This window comes from Aulostomus chinensis, chromosome 24 (assembly GCF_037954235.1).
Source record: "Aulostomus chinensis isolate RoL2024-O1b breed Wild chromosome 24, RoL_Achi_v1.0, whole genome shotgun sequence".
In the NCBI taxonomy this organism is placed as follows: Eukaryota; Metazoa; Chordata; class Actinopteri; order Syngnathiformes; family Aulostomidae; genus Aulostomus; species Aulostomus chinensis.
The window spans coordinates 8,805,063-8,825,827 of NC_141343.1; the positions used below are offsets into that span (position 1 = coordinate 8,805,063).

Genomic DNA, 20,765 nt, shown 5'->3' on the forward strand with positions numbered 1-20,765 from the left:
AAAGAAATTCTTAATGTGAACTATTTGAAAAATCTCATTTTTATTGGGTGAAACCGTTAAATCGCTTCAGGCAGGTCACTAATTTTTTCCTTTCAATGCAGCCACTGGGAGGCAACCGGGGAGCATAATAGCATATCCTCTGTTCCCCTAAAGTTTCAAATCTGTCTCTTGTAAGCAGTGAATAATCTCAAAATAGCCTGGAGGAATCTTTGAAACATTTTGTTAAACTATTTCAGAGAAAGAGGCTTTACTGTGATTTTTTTTTTTTTTTTTTTTAATGCAGAGGAAATGGCTGTCCTGAAGGAGCCTGCTTGCATTAATGGTTACTCATTTAAATAAAAACCCGAGGTTCTCCTGTCGTCTGCACACTCGCTGTTATTTCTCCTGGATGGCCTCTGATTCTATTTTGTCAAAAAGTCTCAGCTGTCGTGTTGAATATTCGTCATGTTTGTCAGTTTGTTGTTTGTCGCTTTTAGAGGCCGCCCCTGCCCTTCCTGCAGCTAAATAGCCAGCGTGGGTCGAGCCTTTGCTGCACTAACCAAACCCCTTTAGCGCCTGCCCTCCCTCAGGTTAGAGAACCACCCCGTGTGTGTTTGCCTGGAAATGTCTCTCCCTCCCTCCCTTGTAGCGCTTTTACTTGTGTAAATTGTCAGCCGCTCTATTATTGTGAGTGAAAGAGATGATGAAAGTGAGTTACGGGCTAAGCCAAAACCATTTTGTTCGCGTATGAGCGTGTACGTTAGCACATGCCGTCTTCATGTGCTGTGTTGCTTTTCTTTTTGCTCCCCTGGATCTGTCTGTTACACCGAACTAAGTAAAGGCTTTTTAGTGACTTTTCCCCTGTCTCCAGCTTTTGAAGTTCTAATTTTGCCCAATTATCCCTGAAACATTGTCCCAAGTGTCCCCCAGTCAATGTATAGAAGACAACTTAATAAGACACTCGCAGATACTATAAAGGGAAGAAATATAAGCCCCAATATCTTTCTCACAGTGGTGGCTAAAGCTTTTAAACTCAGTCTTGGAGAATAAATGATCAACTCTGATCCACTGAAGATTCCATATCCCTACAACTGAACAAATTCTACTTTAGCCACTTGCTAGTTAGAAACCGCTAAATCGAAGACTCACAAATGCCTCGAAATCCACGGTGTTTGCTCATCTGCTGAATATTATTCCACAGACCACAACGTTGAAACACAGGAAGGTCCCTTTTAGACTTTTTTAGATTTTAGGTGTGACCTTCCCCTTGTTTCTACCTTTGTACTTTTGGTTCTTGCGCCTGCTTCAACATTGAATTTGCCCATTTTGTACTTTTTTTCACAGAACAGAATGCCAAAATGTCTCAAGCTGGTGTGAACCACTTCAATGAGTCAATGAGACTTTGAGACACTTCACAATGCTCATTTACTTCTTGGTTTCTGAAGTCATTCCCAATCAACTCCACTTCAAAGAATTCATTTCCCTTCATTAGTTTGTAAAAGAATTGCTTCTCATGATAATATATCTGGCGCATTGGCAGAACATTCATGTCTATGTTTAAACTTCTGAGTATTGATGAGATTACCGACTCTGCAGCATAATGTCTCATCTGCTGACACCGAGTGGAACACTGTGAATTTTCTCACCCCATGCTATGAAAATGAACTTCACGTTCCTCGTCTGACTTGAAGCGAAGTGATTTAACGTCACGTTTGTCTTGTACACAACAGTCATCGGTAACAGAGTCCAGCGAGGAGAGAGCGGCAGTCGCAGCGAGGGACAAGAAGGACAAGGTTGGTTTTGTGGAATTGTTCCTCCTAGAAAGTGCCGGCCAGGTTTGAAATACAAGAATATTTCAAATCAATGTGATGTTGTGGAATTCAACCCTGACATGTGTGTGTCAATAGACGTAGAAGTCGTAAATGTGTCATGGTCTAAAGTTGTTGACCTTTGTCTCTTCTCTGTAGGAGGCTGACAGTCACAGTAGACTTGTCCTTCGCCTCTCCCCAACTAACCCTTTCACTCCTACCCCGTTTAAGGTTTGTGGGTCTCTCTGTTGTGCCCTCCTCTTTTTCCCTTTCCGTGTATGCGCGTACAGATATGTTGATCTGCCATGATTCATTAACATAGTGTACATGCATCCACATGTACATGTCGTAACATCTCTGTGTGTCTGAAATCACCTCTCTCTCTCTTTCTTTCCTTTACTGTTGGTTTTGACGCTTCCCTATTTAAGATATCAAAATCAACACTCACTTCCGTGGATGACAAAAGCAAATTAGACATATAGAGACGGTGTTGTTGCGTTTGGTTGTCAGGTAAGTGTGTATATGAAGGGGTAAAAGAGATAATCCATTCAAAATTAAGTCAATGATTAACAGACGGCAGTATTTTAACTCTTTTAGGATCATTTTATTCTATTTTGGAGCTGTACTTTCATGGACCCACCAAAGTGGCCATCGAGATGAAAAGGAATAATCAGTGGCCACTTCCGCTTTGATTTATCTCTGGCGACAAGGTAGAAGTTGTTTTAATGCGATAAATCTTGTCTGCACAAATTAATCTAAACGTGGGAACAAATTATACCCCTTGCAAGTTTCATCTTGTGGCCACAGCCTAATCATATTGTGGTAAGAACTAACAGCTCATGGAGACAGAATTAATCACATTGAGGGAACAAGTTATGTATGGTAGGAATAAATTAATCCAAGTGTTGTATTTTTTTTCCCCCCGATGGCCACTTTGAGGCTCCATATTTACATTGGTTGATGTTTTTTATTCAGATTCAAGCCTCCAGCATCTCTATTGAACCATATTATGTAACTTTTAATTATTTCTCAGCCTAAAACTAACAAACGCTGCTCAAACCAATGAAGCTGTTAATGCAAACCAAGCATACGGCTTCACGTGGCTCCCACGTTTCTTCTCTTCTGCAGTTGAAGCAGTTTGATGAGTTAAAAAAAATTTTCAAAAATTGAAGCTTCTGCTCTTTTTTTTGGTTGTTTTTTTTTTTACCTTTCACTAATTTTCCAACTCCTGACATCTGTGGCATGACAGCCGGCAAAGCGTGACACGGCAAAAACATCCCCCGCCAGCGCTGTCCTCCCCCTGCCAGTGGTGCCCCATGTGGGAGAGACTGACACGGACACACTGACGGAGATTCCTGGCAGACCTCCTGAGGAAGAGGAGGAGAAAGAAGGAGAGGAGGAGGAGGAGGAGGAGGAGGATGAGTTTGGATACAGCTGGAGTGAGTTCACCATCTTTATAACCGAGAGTAGAGCAGTAGAAAGGTTGATTTCAGTAAACCTCTCACTGATCTATCATTATATTCGTCAGACACCAGCTGCTACATCTAATCCTGGAATTTCATCCAAATATACTTCATCTGTGGGAAAGAATGCATGTTTGTTTACTTTCTCGAGCGTGCGGTTGCACAAAACTGCCATTAGAGGTCACCCAAGTTGCATGTGTTTCTTTCAAGACCATCGATCGGTGGGAGCTCTGCAACAAAAGTGCTGTGAATCACACGCCTGAGGTGGCTGCACCTCCACAAAACCCCTCAAGTCCCAATTAAGCTATTAGCATCTGTGATGAACTGGAGAATAAACTCAAGGAGAACGGGTCATTTTCAGTCCACTCAGGCGACGCAGCAGAAAGGACAGACTCCTGGCCTCCAAACACCTGGGACCGCAGAGAAAGTGTGTGTGTGCGTGTTTGAGAGAGTGTGTACCCGTCCTGCGGGGATAAGATTGATGAGGTTGGGCCCGCGGAGGCGAGTTGTGGAGATTAGTACAGGACTGATGGTTCAACAGTGGCAGGGAGCCCAGAACAACAGCAGCCCATTGGTCAGAACAGGGGTTATCTAACACACCAGAGACAGGAGAGGAAGAGAGAGAACAGTCTGGAGGAGGACGGGAACGGATAACTGAAGATGACAAGATTGAGACAAAGAGAAAGAAAGTGAGAGTGGAACAAATGAAGCAGTGGGAAACTTTTTGTGTCCAAGCAAACACCTGTTCCTTTTATTGAAGCTCAGACTCATTACAAACCTGACACTTTCTCAGAGGAGAATTACATCTGTCTGCTTCCTGTTTCAGAGAAGATAATCCAGCGCTATGGCAACCTCACGGGCATCCTACACATGATTGAGCTGGAGAAAGGCAAGACAGGCCTGGGCCTCAGCCTGGCAGGGAACCGAGACCGCTCTCGGATGAGTGTGTTTGTGGTGGGTATCGACCCCATTGGGGCAGCAGGGAAGGACGGCCGCATGGTTGTTGGGGATGAGCTGCTGGAGGTAAGATGTAGCTTGAATTTAAACAGCTTTTCTGATGCTTTTGTGTTGCTCCCCATGGTTAAGGTTATTGATTCTTTCAGATCAACGGGCAGGTCCTTTATGGCCACAGTCACCAGAATGCGTCTTCCATCATCAAAAGCTCCCCATCTAAAGTCAAAATCATCTTTGTCAGGTATAGAAACACTATTTCCTCCTGAACAGGCTCCCTTTCGTGGCAAATGTTGGATTTCGTTCTGTTGTAATGTTACGCTAAATCCAACAGAGGGAGCTATTGTAGTTCAACAGAGGAGGGCTTGAAGGCAACCAGCAGCCTTTTCCCTGAGCACATGCAGGTCTCCATGCATTTTATCCATTCTAAAATATTTTGTCGTGGCGCCATCACCTAAGCTGGGACCTGAATCTGTTCTGTGTGAAAAGCCTGTACGGATCCTCACAAACCATTTTCACACCGAGAAAATGGAGTAACTGCTCACATTTGTGAAAAAATATTAAAATTTCTCTCTTTTCACTTCAGAAATCTTTCACTCAAAGTTTACTTTGCTTTTCAAATTCACAAACACCCCCCCCATGACTTCTTTGTGATTCCAGAATGCAGAAAGAGTCAGCCATGTATATTTAGCTTGAAGCTAATGGTGCCTGATGGCGAACAGCAGCAAAACTGTCTGTTCACAGTCTCTCTCGCGCATCGTCTGTTTCAATCTACATCTTTTTTTATTCAGTGGGCTCAGTAATACACAAACGCTTTGATTTGAGCTAAAAACAACAAAAGGCAACAAGCCACTGGATTTCTGGTCCATGAGCGTCAAGCTACATATTAGTGGCTGGCTCTGTGTACAGTCTGGAGTTACAAATGCAGGAAGGGGAAAAAAATTCTTTGACAGCTTAAGATACCGAATTGTGAGCCCATGATGGGGAAAATACACTTTTTCAAGTAAACTCGTGCTTTAATTTGAAATTGGCAGCAGCATCTCTTTTTTTTTTAACCATACTTTTCGATAAACATTGAAGTTGATTCATTGGAAAATCACTGCGAGAATAATCCACTCTTCTGTGACATATCTTTACATATTTGACCTTTGACCCATCTGTAATGCATCCATGTCAGGATTACACTATTAAACCCTCTACTTAACTCTCATCCCTGTCTTGACCCTGTGAGAGAAACACCACCATCAGCAGGCGTAAATCACTGCTCACCTCTAGCGGCGCTGAGAAGCAACAATTTACGTGACTTATGTCTCTTCGGAACAGGAACACAGAGGCACTGAACCAGATGGCGGTGGGTCCGGTGAGAGAGCAGGAGGGGGACATGACGGAGCCGCACGCAGAGGTACAACTGTGCTAAGAAGACTTGTTGCACACATGGGCATCATGCAGATGTCAGACAGTAAAGCATTCACTCTGGAGACCTATCTGTCAAACCAAACAACAACCCAATGTCATGTTCCTGATGTGTTCCAATGTGTGTTTGCTCCTAAGAGTCACATTGTGTGGTCCTCCACCTCACGTGTGCGCTCGGAACTCCCAAGACGCAGAAAAACCACAAACAGTGGCACAGAAGCACAGCCACAAGTTTCAGCTATTTACATCTGACTGTTTTCTCACAGCAAGAATCAACTGCTGCCAACGGCGACGCTGAGGCTCCTGCGTACGTGCGTGATGTCATCCAGCTGAAGGTGAGAGGGACGCAGGCAGGAAGCCCATAAGAGAGGGAAAGCCTTGTAGTACTGGGAACCAGGGTATAATAAAGGAGGTTTACACAAAGAAGTCAATGATCTGTGGTGGAGAAATATAGAGAGGATACAGGAGCAGTGAAGTCTGACAGGCTGCCAAGAGAGAGGAAGGAGAAAAGGAGGAAGTAAACAAAACCAGGCATGAATGAGAGAAAAGGAACATAAAAGCACCCAAATCAGTACAAATCATATTTTACCCTCTTGTTCTCTTGTTTTCTCTTGTCCTACGCATCATTTTTGCTCTTATTTGTAGCACAACCTCGAGCAGTGAAGAGTACTATCAGTGTGAGGACGTGGCATAAGATATTTCAGTCACCTCCATTGTTGGAGATGAAAATTGAGAGGGGTCAGGAAATTGGTGGAATAAAAAAAACAACACAAAACAGCACGTTACCAAACTGAGAAAAAAGAAAGAAGAAAAGCAACTGCGGAACTCAAAAAATCCTTGATTGTGGCAAGGATAACTTTTATCTTTTGATGTCCTCAGGGTGTTGAGTACAAGGGCTCGATTCAAAAGTTCTTCAAATGGTGACGTGTCAGTCACAAGACCACAAATATATGGCCTCGCTGTATAGACTACTGACGGGATGTGCATCTCAGAATTTAACTGCATTTTTTTTTAAGGTGTATTCATGTACGTTGCCCCCCGTGAGGACGTTTTAAGGGTCATTTGACTGTCACGTGACCACTAGAAGAGCCTATAAATGGAGCGCCGGTCCTTTTTGTCTTCAAAGACTGCTTTGGAGTCAAAACACAAAAGACCATATTTGCCATAATGAAGGATTTGTTTGATGATGATGCACCTCTACACCCAGGACTCCCTTTAAATATAAGACAGAAAGTATTTTGGAGAATTTAAAGTACCTGCGCGAGGTGACACGAAAAGGTCGAGGTTGTAAAACATTTGTCCTTTTAAAACAGATGGGGAGAGTCTCAAATGCAACAAGAATGATCGTGAAGAAGAGAAGGGGGCACATGGTTTGCTCCCAGTCTGGGAGTATCCATATGGTGCATAAAGGAACGGGGCACAGCAGTGTAAACGCAGCAGCATCTGTGCTGCGACACACACACTCCCAAAAAGACATCTCGTGGAACATAAGTTTAGAGGTGGAAGGTCTCATCGCTGAGGCTAATTATCTGCGATGGGGATAACTGTCATCAGTTATTTTCGGGAGCTGATCTATGAGTCAGTTTGGCTTCATAATGGTGACATATGAAGCTGCAATTTACTAAATCGATGTCTCCAACAGGAGGACGGTGGTCTCGGCGTCACCTTCGTCGAGGGGAACACGGAGTGCGGGGTCGAGATTCAGAGTGTATGTGAAGTGAAAGAACACACGGGCAAAGTAAGTCGGATGTACAAAAACCTCAATGTTTGACATGAAGCAATCTCGTCGACATTTTTGTCTCTCGCCATCAAAACGTGCAAACTAACCGTGATTGAAAACACACCAAAGTTCATACGCAGCTGACATGACAAAGAAAGTCTGCTCCGTCCTTATTTTTCATCGTTACATTTCATTCGTTGTAGTGGTTTAGATGTGATGTCAAAGGGTTTAAGAGTCTGGACTTTTTTTTCGGTACTTTGAGCACATCTTAATTTTTTCCCCTCAAATGCCGCTCTTAACAGGAGGGCTGCATGAAACCAGGGGACAAACTCTTAGCTGTGAATGGCGAATCAGTGCTGGGCTACGCTGTTGAAAAGGTAAACTGTTTTGAATTGAAATGATAGGTTCTTTTCCTCATTTGACATCGTTTGCATGCACTATTATTTTTGTTTTCTTTTTAAGAGAAAAAGAGAGATTGAATAAAGTCACAATTAGTAATCCTGATGTCTTATAGGTCAATTCTCTGCTGAGAAAAGCCAAAGGTCCAGTGAAGCTAACCTTCTCAACAAATGAGACCCCCTCCTCCTTTTCTTCCCAGTCAACCTGCCAGGACAACTCAGAAGAAGCCCTCGCCGACCTACCCAGCATACTTAGCGCCGCCACAGCTCCCGAGAGTCAACCCGAAGTAGAAATAGTCACAAGTGAGTCAGCTTTTTCTTCCTTTTAATTTACAGCGCTTCTCATTCAGGATGATAATTAAAGGAATTACAGCAAACCTTGTTTTGTCCTTCGCTTCTTCTCTCTCTCTTTTTTTTTTTTTTTTTTTTTTAGGTCAGAGTCGCTCATCCACCCCTTCCACCCTGGCATGTGACCCAGCGACCTGTCCCATCATTCCAGGCTGTGAGACCACCATCGACATCTCTAAGGGACGCACGGGCCTGGGCCTCAGCATCGTGGGGGGCTGCGACACCCTGCTGGTAGGAGACCGAACACGGGAAGACAAGTCTGCTAATTAGGACTCATCGATTCAACACTCCTCTTTTCAGAGGAATATTGACTGACTTTTTTTCGTTTTCTTTTTTTCATATAAACTTTTCGTATGAGTTTGCGAGTATTTGAATCCATGATGTTTGACTTTGTTTTTACATGACTGGCCGTGAGCGGATAGAAATGTTACAAAATGTTCAACCTTCATGAAACTTATTTTGAAATATGCAGGCACTTTGCAACTTGAAAACAATATTACTGAACGTACATAAAATACAAAATCTATGTTAACGCGCATTGATTGACCTTGTGAGAACAGCCGTACCCCAAAATAAAAAGTCAATTAATTTGCTAGGTCGCTACCTCCCACTATGCCACCCACTTAGAATCACTGATGGTGGTATAACATAGGTTTGAAATAGCCATGGTGGCTCAGGAATGTAGGAAATGACGTTGCTACAATCTCCCCCGCCACCCTGGCCCGTCCTCTCCTTCGCCGGTCTATTCTGTCTGCTCAGTCAGGCTTGGTCGAGCAGCTCTTTGTCTCGGTCTCGACCACAGCAGACAATATCCAGCCCTGGAATGTAACCTCTGAACCCTAAATGATACTCGCACTGGAACGCGGAGAACCACACTGCACGCCCGGGGAACATACACGCTTACAGAATGAGTCATCTACAATAATGTCTGCACATACTTTTCGATTCACACTTGTACTTCAGCTCACTGTTTACTCACTGAATAAACATTTACTGTTCTAAGTTAATCTCCCATCTCTCCCTGTTTGCCTTCTGTACTCCCCCCCCATCTCACTCCAGGGAGCCATTATTATCCACGAGGTATATGAAGAAGGAGCAGCCTCCAAAGATGGCAGGCTCTGGGCAGGAGATCAAATCCTAGAGGTATCTCAAGCATCACGTTTGAATACAAGAAATACTGTGGGAAGCTGAGTTTACTAGATTCAGTCAAGAATCAGATCATGAGACAAGTAAAAGAGTATATCACATAAATCACACGAGCAATGGCACTTGAATCCAACTCAGCGTTTTGCTATATTCAGGTAACCGCGACTATGTGGTGCGATAAGTAAAACATTTGAGCTTAACTTGGATTTGCCCTCCATATGACCTCATGCTTTGTCAGAGAGGGAGTGTAGGGGTGGAGCTCAGTCAGTAATACACACACACACACACAAATAAATTGCCCTCTACTATTCACTTTTCTCCCAGAGCCAAGAGTTCAGATTCAGGCTCTGAGAACAAAAGTTTAAAGAGTAGTGCCATTTGCTGCGAGTGGTAAAAGCCTCTTGCACGTCCACGCGAAAAGCTAATGGGCTATTTCCTGCCTTTTCTGTGTCCATATTTTGTCATCAGTTATCATTAATCCAAGCGATTAATTGAGCGTCTCAAAAATTCTTGCAAAAAGCCAAGTGATTTTTGTCTTGATATCTCAGCAGTTTGGTTCCCTGAAACCGTAACTCTTCTTGGTCTCGGCAGTTAAAGCGGTTGTAGTCCTTAATCTTTACATGCTCAAATTCCCACAGAGGACACATTCACCCAAAATCATGCACAGTTATGGATTAACTCAGTCGTGAAATTTCTACTTTTTACCCATTAAAGTAGCAATATCCCTTTTGTAAATCTAAAGAGTTATGCTCACTTCGCTCACAGGTAAATGGCATCGACTTGCGTGTAGCCAGTCACGATGAAGCCATCAATGTCCTGCGACAAACCCCGCAAAGGGTTCGCTTGACAGTCTACAGGGACGAGGCTCAATATAAGGAGGAGGACCTGTGGGACTCGTTCACAGTGGAGCTGCACAAGAGGCACGGCCAGGGCCTGGGTCTGAGCATCGTAGGGAGGAGGTAACTCATTCAGTATTGGCACAACTTCTTTCAGGAGCGGTGTGTAAGATTCAGCCGCATCTCGTGGTCCAATTAAAAAGCTTGTCTGTTCCCTCAGTTGGTAGCTCGAGCTAACAATGCACAAAACTCTTGCTTGCTTGTGTATTCGGGATATAGCAGCTCGTTTAGCTTTTTCAGCATGACAGAAAAACTACAACTATTACGAGCCATTCTGTCTGTTGCTCGTTTGTTCTACTTCATAACAGATCCAGCAGTCCACTGCTGCTCTGCAGTGCAACATAATGTAGCTTTATTTGAGTGATGCATTACTCTTTCACAAAATGTACGATTTTAATGAGTTAAAATGTTTCTTTTTCAACTCAGATCACGGGACCAGAGGTAATCATTGTAGACTTTTAAATGTCACGTTTGTAGAGTTAGATAGAGAATAGCAAATAGTGTTAAACACCCCCCCCCCCCCGAGTACCTGAAAACCCAGATTCAGTCGTGAGGTACAAACGTTCATTTGTTTTTTTCAGTTTTAGCTCTTTATGTATCCAGCAAATATCTACTTCACGTCTGTTAGTGTGAATCAATTGGCATGTCATGACTGCACTGCAGAGCACAAGGCCCATAGGTTTTGGGTTTTTTTGTTCTTGGGGGGGGGGGGGGGTGATGAAAGGTTAAACAGTCTACGGAACAACTTTTAATGTAGTTGTGTTATGTGTGTTATATGTGTTTCTGTCAGTGGTTTTGCTAGACAAGTGGAAAAACACCTAAAATGCTCGATAGAATGGAAAAGGCAATCAGAAAACAGACCAAAAATCCTTGACTGAAATGGAGATCTCAAGCTAGTACTTAGTGGTATGGGGTTGTGACAGCCAAGTATCTCTGGCTCGGATGATTGAGCGGGATCGAGTTGCCTTGACTCACGGCCCGAGCTTGTGTTTGGCTTTATCCACGTGGAGAGTGCCACCTCAAATATGCAAAGTCCGTTGTAGAGAGGGAGAGATGTGCTTTTGGAAAAAGCCATAATTGCAACAAGCTATATTTTCCTGTAAGCAGAGAATATGTGAAACTTGTTGCTAAAGATCATTTGTAGCTTGAATTTGAGCTGCCGACTTGGCAAAAAAACAACAAAAAAAAGGTATGACAGTAATGAGGTGGAACAAGCATGCAGCAGCTTGCACACTTGACTTGAGCGGCATTTAGTCAACACCCCAAAATAAACTTCTCTTAAAAGCTTATTATCTCCCTCATACAATAAAAAAAACTGTCACAAAGAAATGTATTTCACATCAAGCAAATATTCACAATATGTTACCATGCACATTTTAAAGTCAGTTCAGTAAGTGCGCGTTTACTAATTGACTTGTGGTAGCTTGTCACTTTTTGTGCCCAACTACAAAATGTCTGCAGTAAGCACATGTTTGATCCAAGATGGAAAAACATTTTTTGAGGCCACAGTTGGAGGGTAAGCACAGTCAGCTTTTTCCCAATGAATATAAGCCACACTTGTGCAGAGTTCTATTGGAAAAATTGCATTGCTGGATTAACATCCAACAAGAGAACCTCAAGGGTATGATGGTCAACTCGTATTATCGGAGTACATCCTAAATTCTTTTCTTTTCTCTTACAGGAACGACACAGGAGTGTTTGTGTCAGACATCGTGAAAGGAGGTCTGGTAGATACCGATGGTCGACTAATGCAGGGCGACCAGATCCTCTCAGTCAATGGAGAGGATATCAGGTCGGCCACTCAGGAGGCCGTTGCTGCTCTACTCAAGGTAAACGTGCCTGCTCATATACACTGTGTAAATGGCTCTGTGTGCTCAGTGGTTTTTGTAATCTGACTGATGTTGTTGTACCTTGTGTTGTAGTGCTGCGTCGGGCCTATAAAAATGGAAGTGGGAAGGTTTAAAGCCGGACCTTTCCACTCAGAAAGAAGGCTGTCTCAAAGCAGTCAGGTAACGATCTCGCGTGTATGTAGGATCGATATTAAGCTGAAGATCTAATTACGTTGGTAATATCGGGAGTGCCGTCCCTTCTTCCCAGGACATTGCGTTCACATACATGCCAAAAAACAAACAACAGCCTGAATCAGGCTCACAAGGTCAATGTCTTACCTGTCAGTTACAGTGCTGACAGATAGATGAGGTAACAGGAAGGCTAACATTACCTTAGCTTCCCAAAAACTAGCAACATGACAACGACACATTTACAGAAAAAGAGAAAAAGTGTTTGGCCTCACCATCACTTGCGCTAATGAGTCGGAGCTAACAAATTAATGAATTTGGTTTCAGACCAAGTTGCAGCTTTTATCATATAGATGTCAAACCTACTCCTCAAAAATGTCCGAGCACAATATGACAGGTTCGACAGGTGTTTTCGTTGGAACTTTCCCAGCTCTCAGTAGCAAAGGACGGCTGCTCAGGAAATTTTGCTGCCAAATACCTTTTTAGAGTTTAGAGGAATTTAGAGATATGCGAGGTTAGCCGAGCGAAGCTAGCAAAATGTCATCTATGTGGCACTAGTTTTAAAATCCAACAAATTAAAGGTGACATCGCTGATCCAAAGTTCAGGCATCACTTATCCGTATCAGGAAGGAAAACAGAGCATCAGAACGTCTGTCATGGGCATCACTTTAATTTCTTCCTTGAAAACCAAACTAACAGGACTGAATTTCTTTGGTTTAGATAAGTGAAACGGGCAGTTCCAAGGTGGTGCCTCAGTCATGTTCAGACTCTGGAAACCTTCCCAGTGAGCCTGACAAGCTAAGCAGCAGTCAGCAATGTAAGTCTACCTATAAAATGACAACCTAGAAATCGAAATTTAAAAAAAAGAAAAAAAAAGTTGATTTTAAAAAAAGACACCCTAACATTTTGCGTCCTCTCAGGCGAAGAGCATCAAGACACAAGAACAGTGGAGTTCACGAAAGGACCCAATGATTCTCTGGGTATCAGTATCGCCGGCGGCGTGGGCAGTCCCCTGGGTGACATCCCCATCTTCATCGCCATGATGAATCCTGTCGGTCTGGCTGCTCAGACCCAGAAACTCAAGGTTTGGACTGTCAGCCTTCACCTTTCTATTCACTAACCTTTATTTGGCCTGCCAAGTTGCATGCCAGTAATTCTTCATTCCCACTCACAGTTGAAAAAACTCAAAGAGAGTCAAGAGCCGACAGCATTTAGCATCGACCCACGCTGGTAAATGACGCAGCAGGCAACAATTGTGTCCCTGTGTGACGCAGACGAGAGTAGCCTGACGTGGATGATAAATCTCCCACTCCTGAAATCAGTTCATTCTGCTTACAAAAGAGCTCATTGAGCAGTATAGGAGGAATCTTGAATAATACATTCATGCTGCTTTATCTTTTCAGACAGAATGAGAGATGAGAACGTAGCATAATGAAATTGCTGCGCTGAACACAAGCAGAGGTTTGCTTTTGTTTTGCAAAGAAAATTAAATGTGCTAGTGGTATGAGGAAGTGGCACATATCTTATTTTATAAAGCGCTCGAAACCATAGAAAATCACACAATCACATTTAAGACCGGTCCCTCTCTGAAACTACTTTTGATATCTTTTTTTTTTTTTTAGCATAAATTACTGTCAATTTTATCCTGATACTGATGGGTTGCAGTAGAGCTTTGCAGAGAAACTGAGCTGCATCTAAAGGCTGGTACAGACTTTTGGAACTTTGGACTTTTCAGATGGTCACCCCACAGTTGGGCTGCTGCCATGACAGAAGCCGGCTAACCATTTAGCATCTTTAGCCGCTTTTTCCCGTGCACGTCTTCTTCTAAAGCATGTCTTTGAGGTGAGCTCATCAAATTGTGTCCTCCATTTGATGACTCGTACTTGGGGCAACTGAGGACTAATGTGCTCTCCAGTCTGTGAGGTTCCCACACTCACACCAAATACTATTGCGAGACCCCACCTCTCCCTTGCTCCAGTGTAGCATCCTATGCATGTTGCCAAGTGGTTGGGGGTTGCTTTGGGGGCATGTCCTGACCAGGAACATCAATGGGGTCATTGAAATAGCGATGTGGCCTTGACAGTTCTGCTGACTTCCATTGGTTGCTCCATCTCAGGCTGTGCTGAGCGGCTTGTGGGGGCTCCAGTAATGGTTTGCTCAGTCTTGTGGCTGACATGTTATTCATTGGCCCATGCCTTTTGAGAGAGGGCAAGTGTGGCTGTGTCCTTCTGGATTTTGACCAGGGGCAATAGGTTTACCAGTGTTGCTTGAAAGCCTCCGGCAAGACAGTTTGCAAGGCGCTGTTTAGGGGCAAAACCCCGCTGCCTAACATGCGAGCTATGGCACCGGCTGGGCTGCAGTTCTCTAGAGTCTTGGTGGAAAGATGCAGCTCTATATTGGAGGCCTTACCACAGCCACGATGGTCGTCACCAAGCTTGATGCGCATGAAAGCCAGTACGAAGAGGCTGTTTTTATCATTGGAGTGGCAACAGGACGCATATTGAAGATGCTGCGTATTGACTTGCCTCGTACCCCATGATGCTGGAGTCAACCCGTCGCAGTGCACATGCATCAGACTGATCGTGTGACCCAAAATTATTGTGTCCGTTTTGTTGTGCGTTGCAAAGCAAACCTCATCGATTAAAAAAAAAAAAAAAAGTCACATCGTCTGTTGGAAACTTTCCCCGAAAAGTGCCAAAAGCCAGTTTCCCTGCAGAATTTTCCACATTATTTTTCCTTGTGCTTCCTCTTTAAAAATTAAACTATTCTCTCACTCCTCCAGATTGGCGACAGGATTGTCAGCATCTGTGGGTCCTCTGCTGAAGGCATGAGCCACTCACAAGCCGTCACTCTGCTCAAGAACGCTACGGGCACTATACAGCTGCAGGTTGGCAGGAACACACACACACGTTCCCTTACATTTACACCAGCGGAACATCCAATAATCACCCGAAAAGAACATTTGCTGTTGACCATAAATGTCTCCCTCATGCAGTGCTACCACCATGGGATCACTCTTTATCATGGGGTTAAATCAAGTGTATTTATGTTTGATTTGGAATGTGTTCATGCCCCTCTAGGTGGTAGCAGGTGGTGACACCACCGTGACGGGTCCATCGCAGGAGCAGGCAGCTGGAGGTCTCACGCCCAGCTGCATCTTCCAGGATGATCTCAGGTATCACACAGACTAAATGTCTGGGTATGTTAGAAAATATGTCTCATAAAGTATCTTAAGATGTACGTGCGTGTTGCAATCGAGAGGTAGTTATATCTTGATTAGGCCATTTAATTGGACGACAGTGGTTGTCCCAGTATGCAAGAATCAGGGAAAGTGTCAGTCTGCCCAGTTGACAGCTTGAGTAACTCAAACTGTCCTCTAGCTCGCCTGTTGCTTCATGTACCAAACAAGGTAGCAAGTGCCGTCCCTGCTGAACTTCAGTTCATGTTGACTAAAACTTGACAATCCTGTCCATTCTCCTCAACCAAAATGGGATGTTTTGCTCGCACCTGCCTCGTTGACTGCACTGTTCGATTTCTGGATTAACGACTGCAGAGGATCCTTCGGAACACACCTTGGCCAAAGTGGCGCCAACTGAAGCATAAACATACCTTCATGAATCGATCCTAAAGCTCATGATAGCTGTGCTATTGAGCAATTTTAGAAGGACTAATATGTCCACATGGATTTTAATTGTCATTCCAACTTCTCCAATCATGTCAATGCGCTGAGTGCATCTTACTGTTTTCCTATCAGCCCCCCTCAATGTAAGACCATCACTCTTGAAAGAGGACCAGATGGACTGGGTTTCAGTATTGTCGGAGGGTACGGCAGCCCCCATGGAGATTTGCCCATCTATGTTAAAACGGTTTTTGGAAAGGTAGGGGTTAACTTGCTTTGATAATTTGAAAAGTTTGAATTTAAAAAAAAAGAAGAAAAAAAAAGACTAACCTTTACTTTTTATGTGTGAAGGGGGCAGCAGCAGAGGACGGGCGTCTCAAGCGAGGAGACCAGATCATGGCTGTTAATGGGCAGACACTGGAGGGCGTCACACATGAAGAAGCTGTTGGCATCCTGAAAAGGACCAAAGGAACTGTCACGCTCACTGTGCTGTCGTAGACAAACCAATGCAAAAATACACCCCCCCCACACACACACACACATTTTACTGAGTGATTTCACATTTGCACAGACTGAAAATGAAGGCGTGACAGTTTAGAAGTAAAGAATGCGCACACCTGCAATATTTCAGGTGTCTGCGTTATATTAAAAAAAAAAAAATTGTTTTTCAGTGAAATATGCACACAGTTTCTCTTTTTTTTTAACACTGTGACACCTGTTGGTGGACTGGAAATAGAATGTGTCATGAATTCCTCCTGAAATAGTATTTAAAGTAAATACATAGTTTCATAATAAGTAGTTTTTGTCATGCATATGAAATTAGAATTGTTTTGTGATGGTTGTTTTTTTTTTTTAAATGGTTTTAAAGATGATTACAAACTGTACATGTTAACATTCCAAAAGTCTGACAGAAGTATTTTTCAATGAAGTATTTAGCAGTTTCCTGTATTGTTTTCAGGAGGATTTTACACCCCTAAGTACTATCACATTTCCTACAGAGGAGATGCCAGTATTTCAAGGTTTATTGTTGTCAGAGGGCTACTTAAAGGTGTGAACTCCTCTAAATTCAGAGCATGGAAATGCACTTGAGGCAGTGAACAGTTTAGGAGGATTAAAAGAGAACGGCTAAATTGGCACGTAACGGCTTCATTTCTCATTTGCAGTTACACTGTTCTTGGCAGTTCACCCTCGCTTTTTTTTCGGGCTATGCTTCTCTATTTACCGGGAAGCTACCGCAGTTGTAGCAAAAGCGGCAAAACGCTTTTTGGAAGCGCTTAAGGCTAGAATTTTAATGAATGAGAGATGTGAAATCCTTGGTTTTGACTAGAATAGATAAGGAATTGTGCGTGTGTGTGACCTTTCTCACTGAAATGTATTGCTGCTAAAGGTAATATAAAGGTATTGTGTCACAGTGTTGCATTTTTCTAAGTATTAATTCATGTTCACTTCATGCAAGTGCAGAGAATGAGATGATTATATCATTCTCATTCTGACCTCATTGTTTGCTCAAAACAAAGTCTAACTCTTGCAGTCATTAGGCTTTTGTTGTGTGGTCTCGTCTGAAAGAAAGTTCCTGAAATGTGGTTCTAGAACTGTCCAAGTGACAGAATCTGACTTTACTCACACTGAAATAAAAGTGACCTTTGGATTCAGTTCATGTGTTCTTTCCTGTCTTGAAAATTATAGTTGTAGTACACACACATACATACATACATGTACACAACTACTCTAGAAGTTACTGTCTAACAGCCACCGGCTGTAAACCCCCCCCCACCACCACCACCACCTCCACAGAGTTCAAGGTCACAGGAACTTAGGAAGAATTTTTTGACATCAAAGAGGAATGGACTTTCAAAGAACAGATCAAAGAGTAAATCCTGATTCTTTGATGGTAAAATTTTAAATTCCATGACATTTTGACCAATGAATTCTTTGTCTATGATGTCATAAAAGCCTTCCTGTGTAAGAGAAAGCAGAGTGGCATCAACAGTATCAGCACCTTCACAATCCATTTGAACATCAGACATATTACAGGTCTGAATCCTAGCAACCAAGAACGCAACCAGGAGCAACGAGAAATGGATCTGGCTGTGAGAGTGAGGGAGTACATGGAGGAACTGGAATGGGAGTGACTGGAACGAGAGAGAGAGGAAAGAGAGGAAAGAGAGCAATACGAGAGCGATGAAGAGACAGACGGAATTGAGGAAAGAGAGAGGGAGGAGGACAGGCAACTCCAGAGAGAGCAGTTAGAACTGCAACAGTTCGAGAGGGATGAGGAGGAGCTGGAGAGAGAGAAAAGAGAGAGGGAGGAGCTGGAGAGAGAGGAAAGAGAGAGGGAGAACATGGAAAGAGAGGAAAGAGAGAGGGAAGAACTGCAACAGTTTGAGAGGGATGAGGAGGAGCTGGAGAGAGAGGAAAGGGAGAAGGAGTACATGAGAGAGAGGAAAGAGAGGGATGAGGAGGAGCTGGAGAGAGAAGAAAGAGAGAGGGAGGAGACAGAGCGCATGGAGAGAGAGAGAGAGAGAGAGAGAGAGAGAGAGGGAAGATGGAGAGACTCCAGACAGCGATGGAGGATTTGGTTCACTGTAAGAGAGCTGAGGAGGAGATTGAGGGAGTGGAATGAGACAACAAGGACTTGGAACATTTATAGAGGAATGAGGAGGAGACTGACAGACTGGAAAGAGAGAGGGAAGATCTGGACTAATTTAAGTTGGATGAGGAGGAGATAGGGAGGGAGAGAGAGAGAGAGGAAGGAGACGTAGAGGCTCCAGAAAGAGAGGAAGGAGACGTAGAGGCTCCAGAAAGAGAAGAAGGAGACGTAGAGGCTCCAGAAAGAGAAGGAGATGTCGAGGCTCCAGAGAGAGAAGGGGAGATGTAGACTCCAGAAAGAGAAGGAGGAGATGTAGAGGCTCCAGAAAGAGAAGGAGGAGATGTAGAGGCTCCAGAAAGAGAAGGAGGAGAAGAAGAGGCTCCAGAAAGAGAAGGAGGGGATGTAGAGGCTCCAGAAAGTAAGGAGACGTAGAGGCTCCAGAAAGAGAAGGGGGAGATGTAGACTCCAGAAAGAGAAGGAGGAGATGTAGAGGCTCCAGAAAGAGAAGGAGGAGATGTAGAGGCTCCAGAAAGAGAAGGAGGAGAAGAAGAGGCTCCAGAAAGAGAGGAAGGAGACGTAGAGGCTCCAGAAAGAGAGGAAGGAGACGTAGAGGCTCCAGAAAGAGAAGAAGGAGACGTAGAGGCTCCAGAAAGAGAAGAAGGAGACATAGAGGCTCCAGAAAGAGAAGAAGGAGACGTAGAGGCTCCAGAAAGAGAAGGAGATGTCGAGGCTCCAGAAAGAGAAGGGGGAGATGTAGAGGCTCCAGAAAGAGAAGGGGGAGATGTAGAGGCTCCAGAAAGAGAAGGAGGAGATGTAGAGGCTCCAGAAAGAGAAGGAGGAGAAGAAGAGGCTCCAGAAAGAGAAGGAGGGGATGTAGAGGCTCCAGAAAGTAAGGAGACGTAGAGGCTCCAGAAAGAGAAGGAGGAGATGAAGAGGCTCCACAGAGGAAGGAGACGTAGAGGCTCCAGAAAGAGAAGGAGGAGACGAAGAGGCTCCAGAAAGAGAAGGAGGGGATGTAGAGGCTCCAGAAAGAGAAGGAGGGGATGTAGAGGCTCCAGAAAGAGAAGGAGGGGACGTAGAGGCTCCAGAGAGGAAGGAGGGGATGTAGAGGCTCCAGAAAGAGAAGGAGGGGACATAGAGGCTCCAGAGAGGAAGGAGACGTAGAGGCTCCAGAAAGAGAAGGAGGAGATGTAGAGGCTCCAGAGAGGAAGGAGACGTAGAGGCTCCAGAAAGAGAAGGAGGAGATGTAGAGGCTCCAGAGAGGAAGGAGACGTAGAGGCTCCAGAAAGAGAAGGAGGAGATGTAGAGGCTCCAGAGAGGAAGGAGACGTAGAGGCTCCAGAAAGAGAAGGAGGAGACGTAGAGGCTCCAGAAAGAGAAGGAGATGTCGAGGCTCCAGAGAGAGAAGGGGAGATGTAGACTCCAGAAAGAGAAGGAGGAGATGTAGAGGCTCCAGAAAGAGAAGGAGGAGATGTAGAGGCTCCAGAAAGAGAAGGAGGAGACGAAGAGGCTCCAGAAAGAGGGAGGAGGAGATGTAGAGGCTCCAGAAAGAGGGAGGAGGAGATGTAGAGGCTCCAGAAAGAGGGAGGAGGAGATGTAGAGGCTCCAGAAAGAGGGAGGAATTCAAGAAGAAAAAGAAGAATGAATAACAATGTCAATGTGTTCATGAAATAAATATATACATTTTGGAAAAGTCATGTAAATTTCCTTCATAAATATCTACATACTGACATATATATGGTTGTTGAAATATCTTTTTTGTTCATATTCATTTCATTAATAAATGTTTATGTTGTATTTCATGTTGTAGCTTGTTAATTTGAGGCAAGTGTATCATATCTTTTTCATGGTCATGAAAATTTTCATTGAAAGGTGTAAAAAAGTGAAAAAAAAATCATGGAAGTTCTTTGGGTAAAAATGTTTCTGAACTCTATCTACAAGCCTGCACATTTATTTCTGAAAGTACAAGAATGAGCTTGTGAAACATCAGCGTTAAGTCCATCCATTTACATACAAAAAAAAATTATGTGATAAAATAAATGGCAGCTTTCCAACTGCTCTGGCTGTGTGAAAGGGAGGGTTACTTTACAATACATGGACAACACATCTCCCGGATGAATTTACCATCAAACAAATAAAAGCAGTGCTCTGGGTCAGGTTTAAATACACGGATCAATGTCAGCTGAATTCAAATTCATAGAGATTTATAGTTATGGATATTGTGAAAAACATCACACGTTTTAATAGACTGTCTGTTGATAATTAATTCGGACATTTAACAAATTTACAAACATAAGAACCCACAGTTTAGCTCATTCGATTGAAAACAGTTGGCGGGTCATGTTTTGAGTCTCATAACAACATTCTTTACAAATAAAACCTGTAGCACACAAAAAGCGGATTAATTTTTTTTTTAA

At 43.6% G+C, this 20,765-nt stretch overlaps 2 protein-coding genes across 14 annotated transcripts in view; one reads left to right on the forward strand and one right to left on the reverse strand.

Annotated features, from left to right (window-relative positions):
• Positions 1 to 17,405, forward strand: part of mpdz (multiple PDZ domain crumbs cell polarity complex component) — a 47,879-nt gene extending 30,474 nt beyond the window's left edge. For 4 of the 11 annotated variants that reach the window (XM_086197900.1, XM_086197902.1, XM_086197904.1 and 1 more), the window contains 22 exons: positions 1,710 to 1,772; positions 1,947 to 2,018; positions 3,037 to 3,226; positions 4,077 to 4,273; positions 4,354 to 4,445; positions 5,525 to 5,603; positions 5,881 to 5,949; positions 7,257 to 7,352; positions 7,637 to 7,711; positions 7,849 to 8,035; positions 8,166 to 8,311; positions 9,140 to 9,223; positions 9,992 to 10,185; positions 10,549 to 10,563; positions 11,804 to 11,951; positions 12,045 to 12,131; positions 12,861 to 12,957; positions 13,061 to 13,224; positions 14,923 to 15,027; positions 15,221 to 15,315; positions 15,895 to 16,018; positions 16,111 to 17,405. In XM_086197900.1, the coding sequence (XP_086054026.1) occupies positions 1,710 to 1,772; positions 1,947 to 2,018; positions 3,037 to 3,226; positions 4,077 to 4,273; positions 4,354 to 4,445; positions 5,525 to 5,603; positions 5,881 to 5,949; positions 7,257 to 7,352; positions 7,637 to 7,711; positions 7,849 to 8,035; positions 8,166 to 8,311; positions 9,140 to 9,223; positions 9,992 to 10,185; positions 10,549 to 10,563; positions 11,804 to 11,951; positions 12,045 to 12,131; positions 12,861 to 12,957; positions 13,061 to 13,224; positions 14,923 to 15,027; positions 15,221 to 15,315; positions 15,895 to 16,018; positions 16,111 to 16,257 (2,526 nt within the window). In that variant the 3' untranslated portion in view covers positions 16,258 to 17,405. Of the gene's footprint in view, positions 1 to 476; positions 570 to 1,709; positions 1,773 to 1,946; positions 2,019 to 3,036; positions 3,227 to 4,076; positions 4,274 to 4,353; positions 4,446 to 5,524; positions 5,604 to 5,880; positions 5,950 to 7,256; positions 7,353 to 7,636; positions 7,712 to 7,848; positions 8,036 to 8,165; positions 8,312 to 9,139; positions 9,224 to 9,991; positions 10,186 to 10,548; positions 10,564 to 11,803; positions 11,952 to 12,044; positions 12,132 to 12,860; positions 12,958 to 13,060; positions 13,225 to 14,922; positions 15,028 to 15,220; positions 15,316 to 15,894; positions 16,019 to 16,110 lie in introns of all 11 variants that reach the window. The other 7 variants (XM_086197899.1, XM_086197909.1, XM_086197907.1 and 4 more) reach the window with 4 other exon arrangements.
• Positions 1 to 20,765, reverse strand: part of LOC147238631 (adhesion G protein-coupled receptor L3) — a 332,737-nt gene that overhangs the window by 311,644 nt on the left and 328 nt on the right. For all 3 annotated transcript variants that reach the window (XM_086197913.1, XM_086197912.1, XM_086197911.1), the window contains exons 2-3: positions 16,090 to 16,212; positions 2,995 to 3,154 (exon numbers count right to left, since the gene is read on the reverse strand). The gene's annotated coding sequence lies outside the window, so the exon portion shown is untranslated. The remainder of the gene's footprint in view (positions 1 to 2,994; positions 3,155 to 16,089; positions 16,213 to 20,765) is intronic.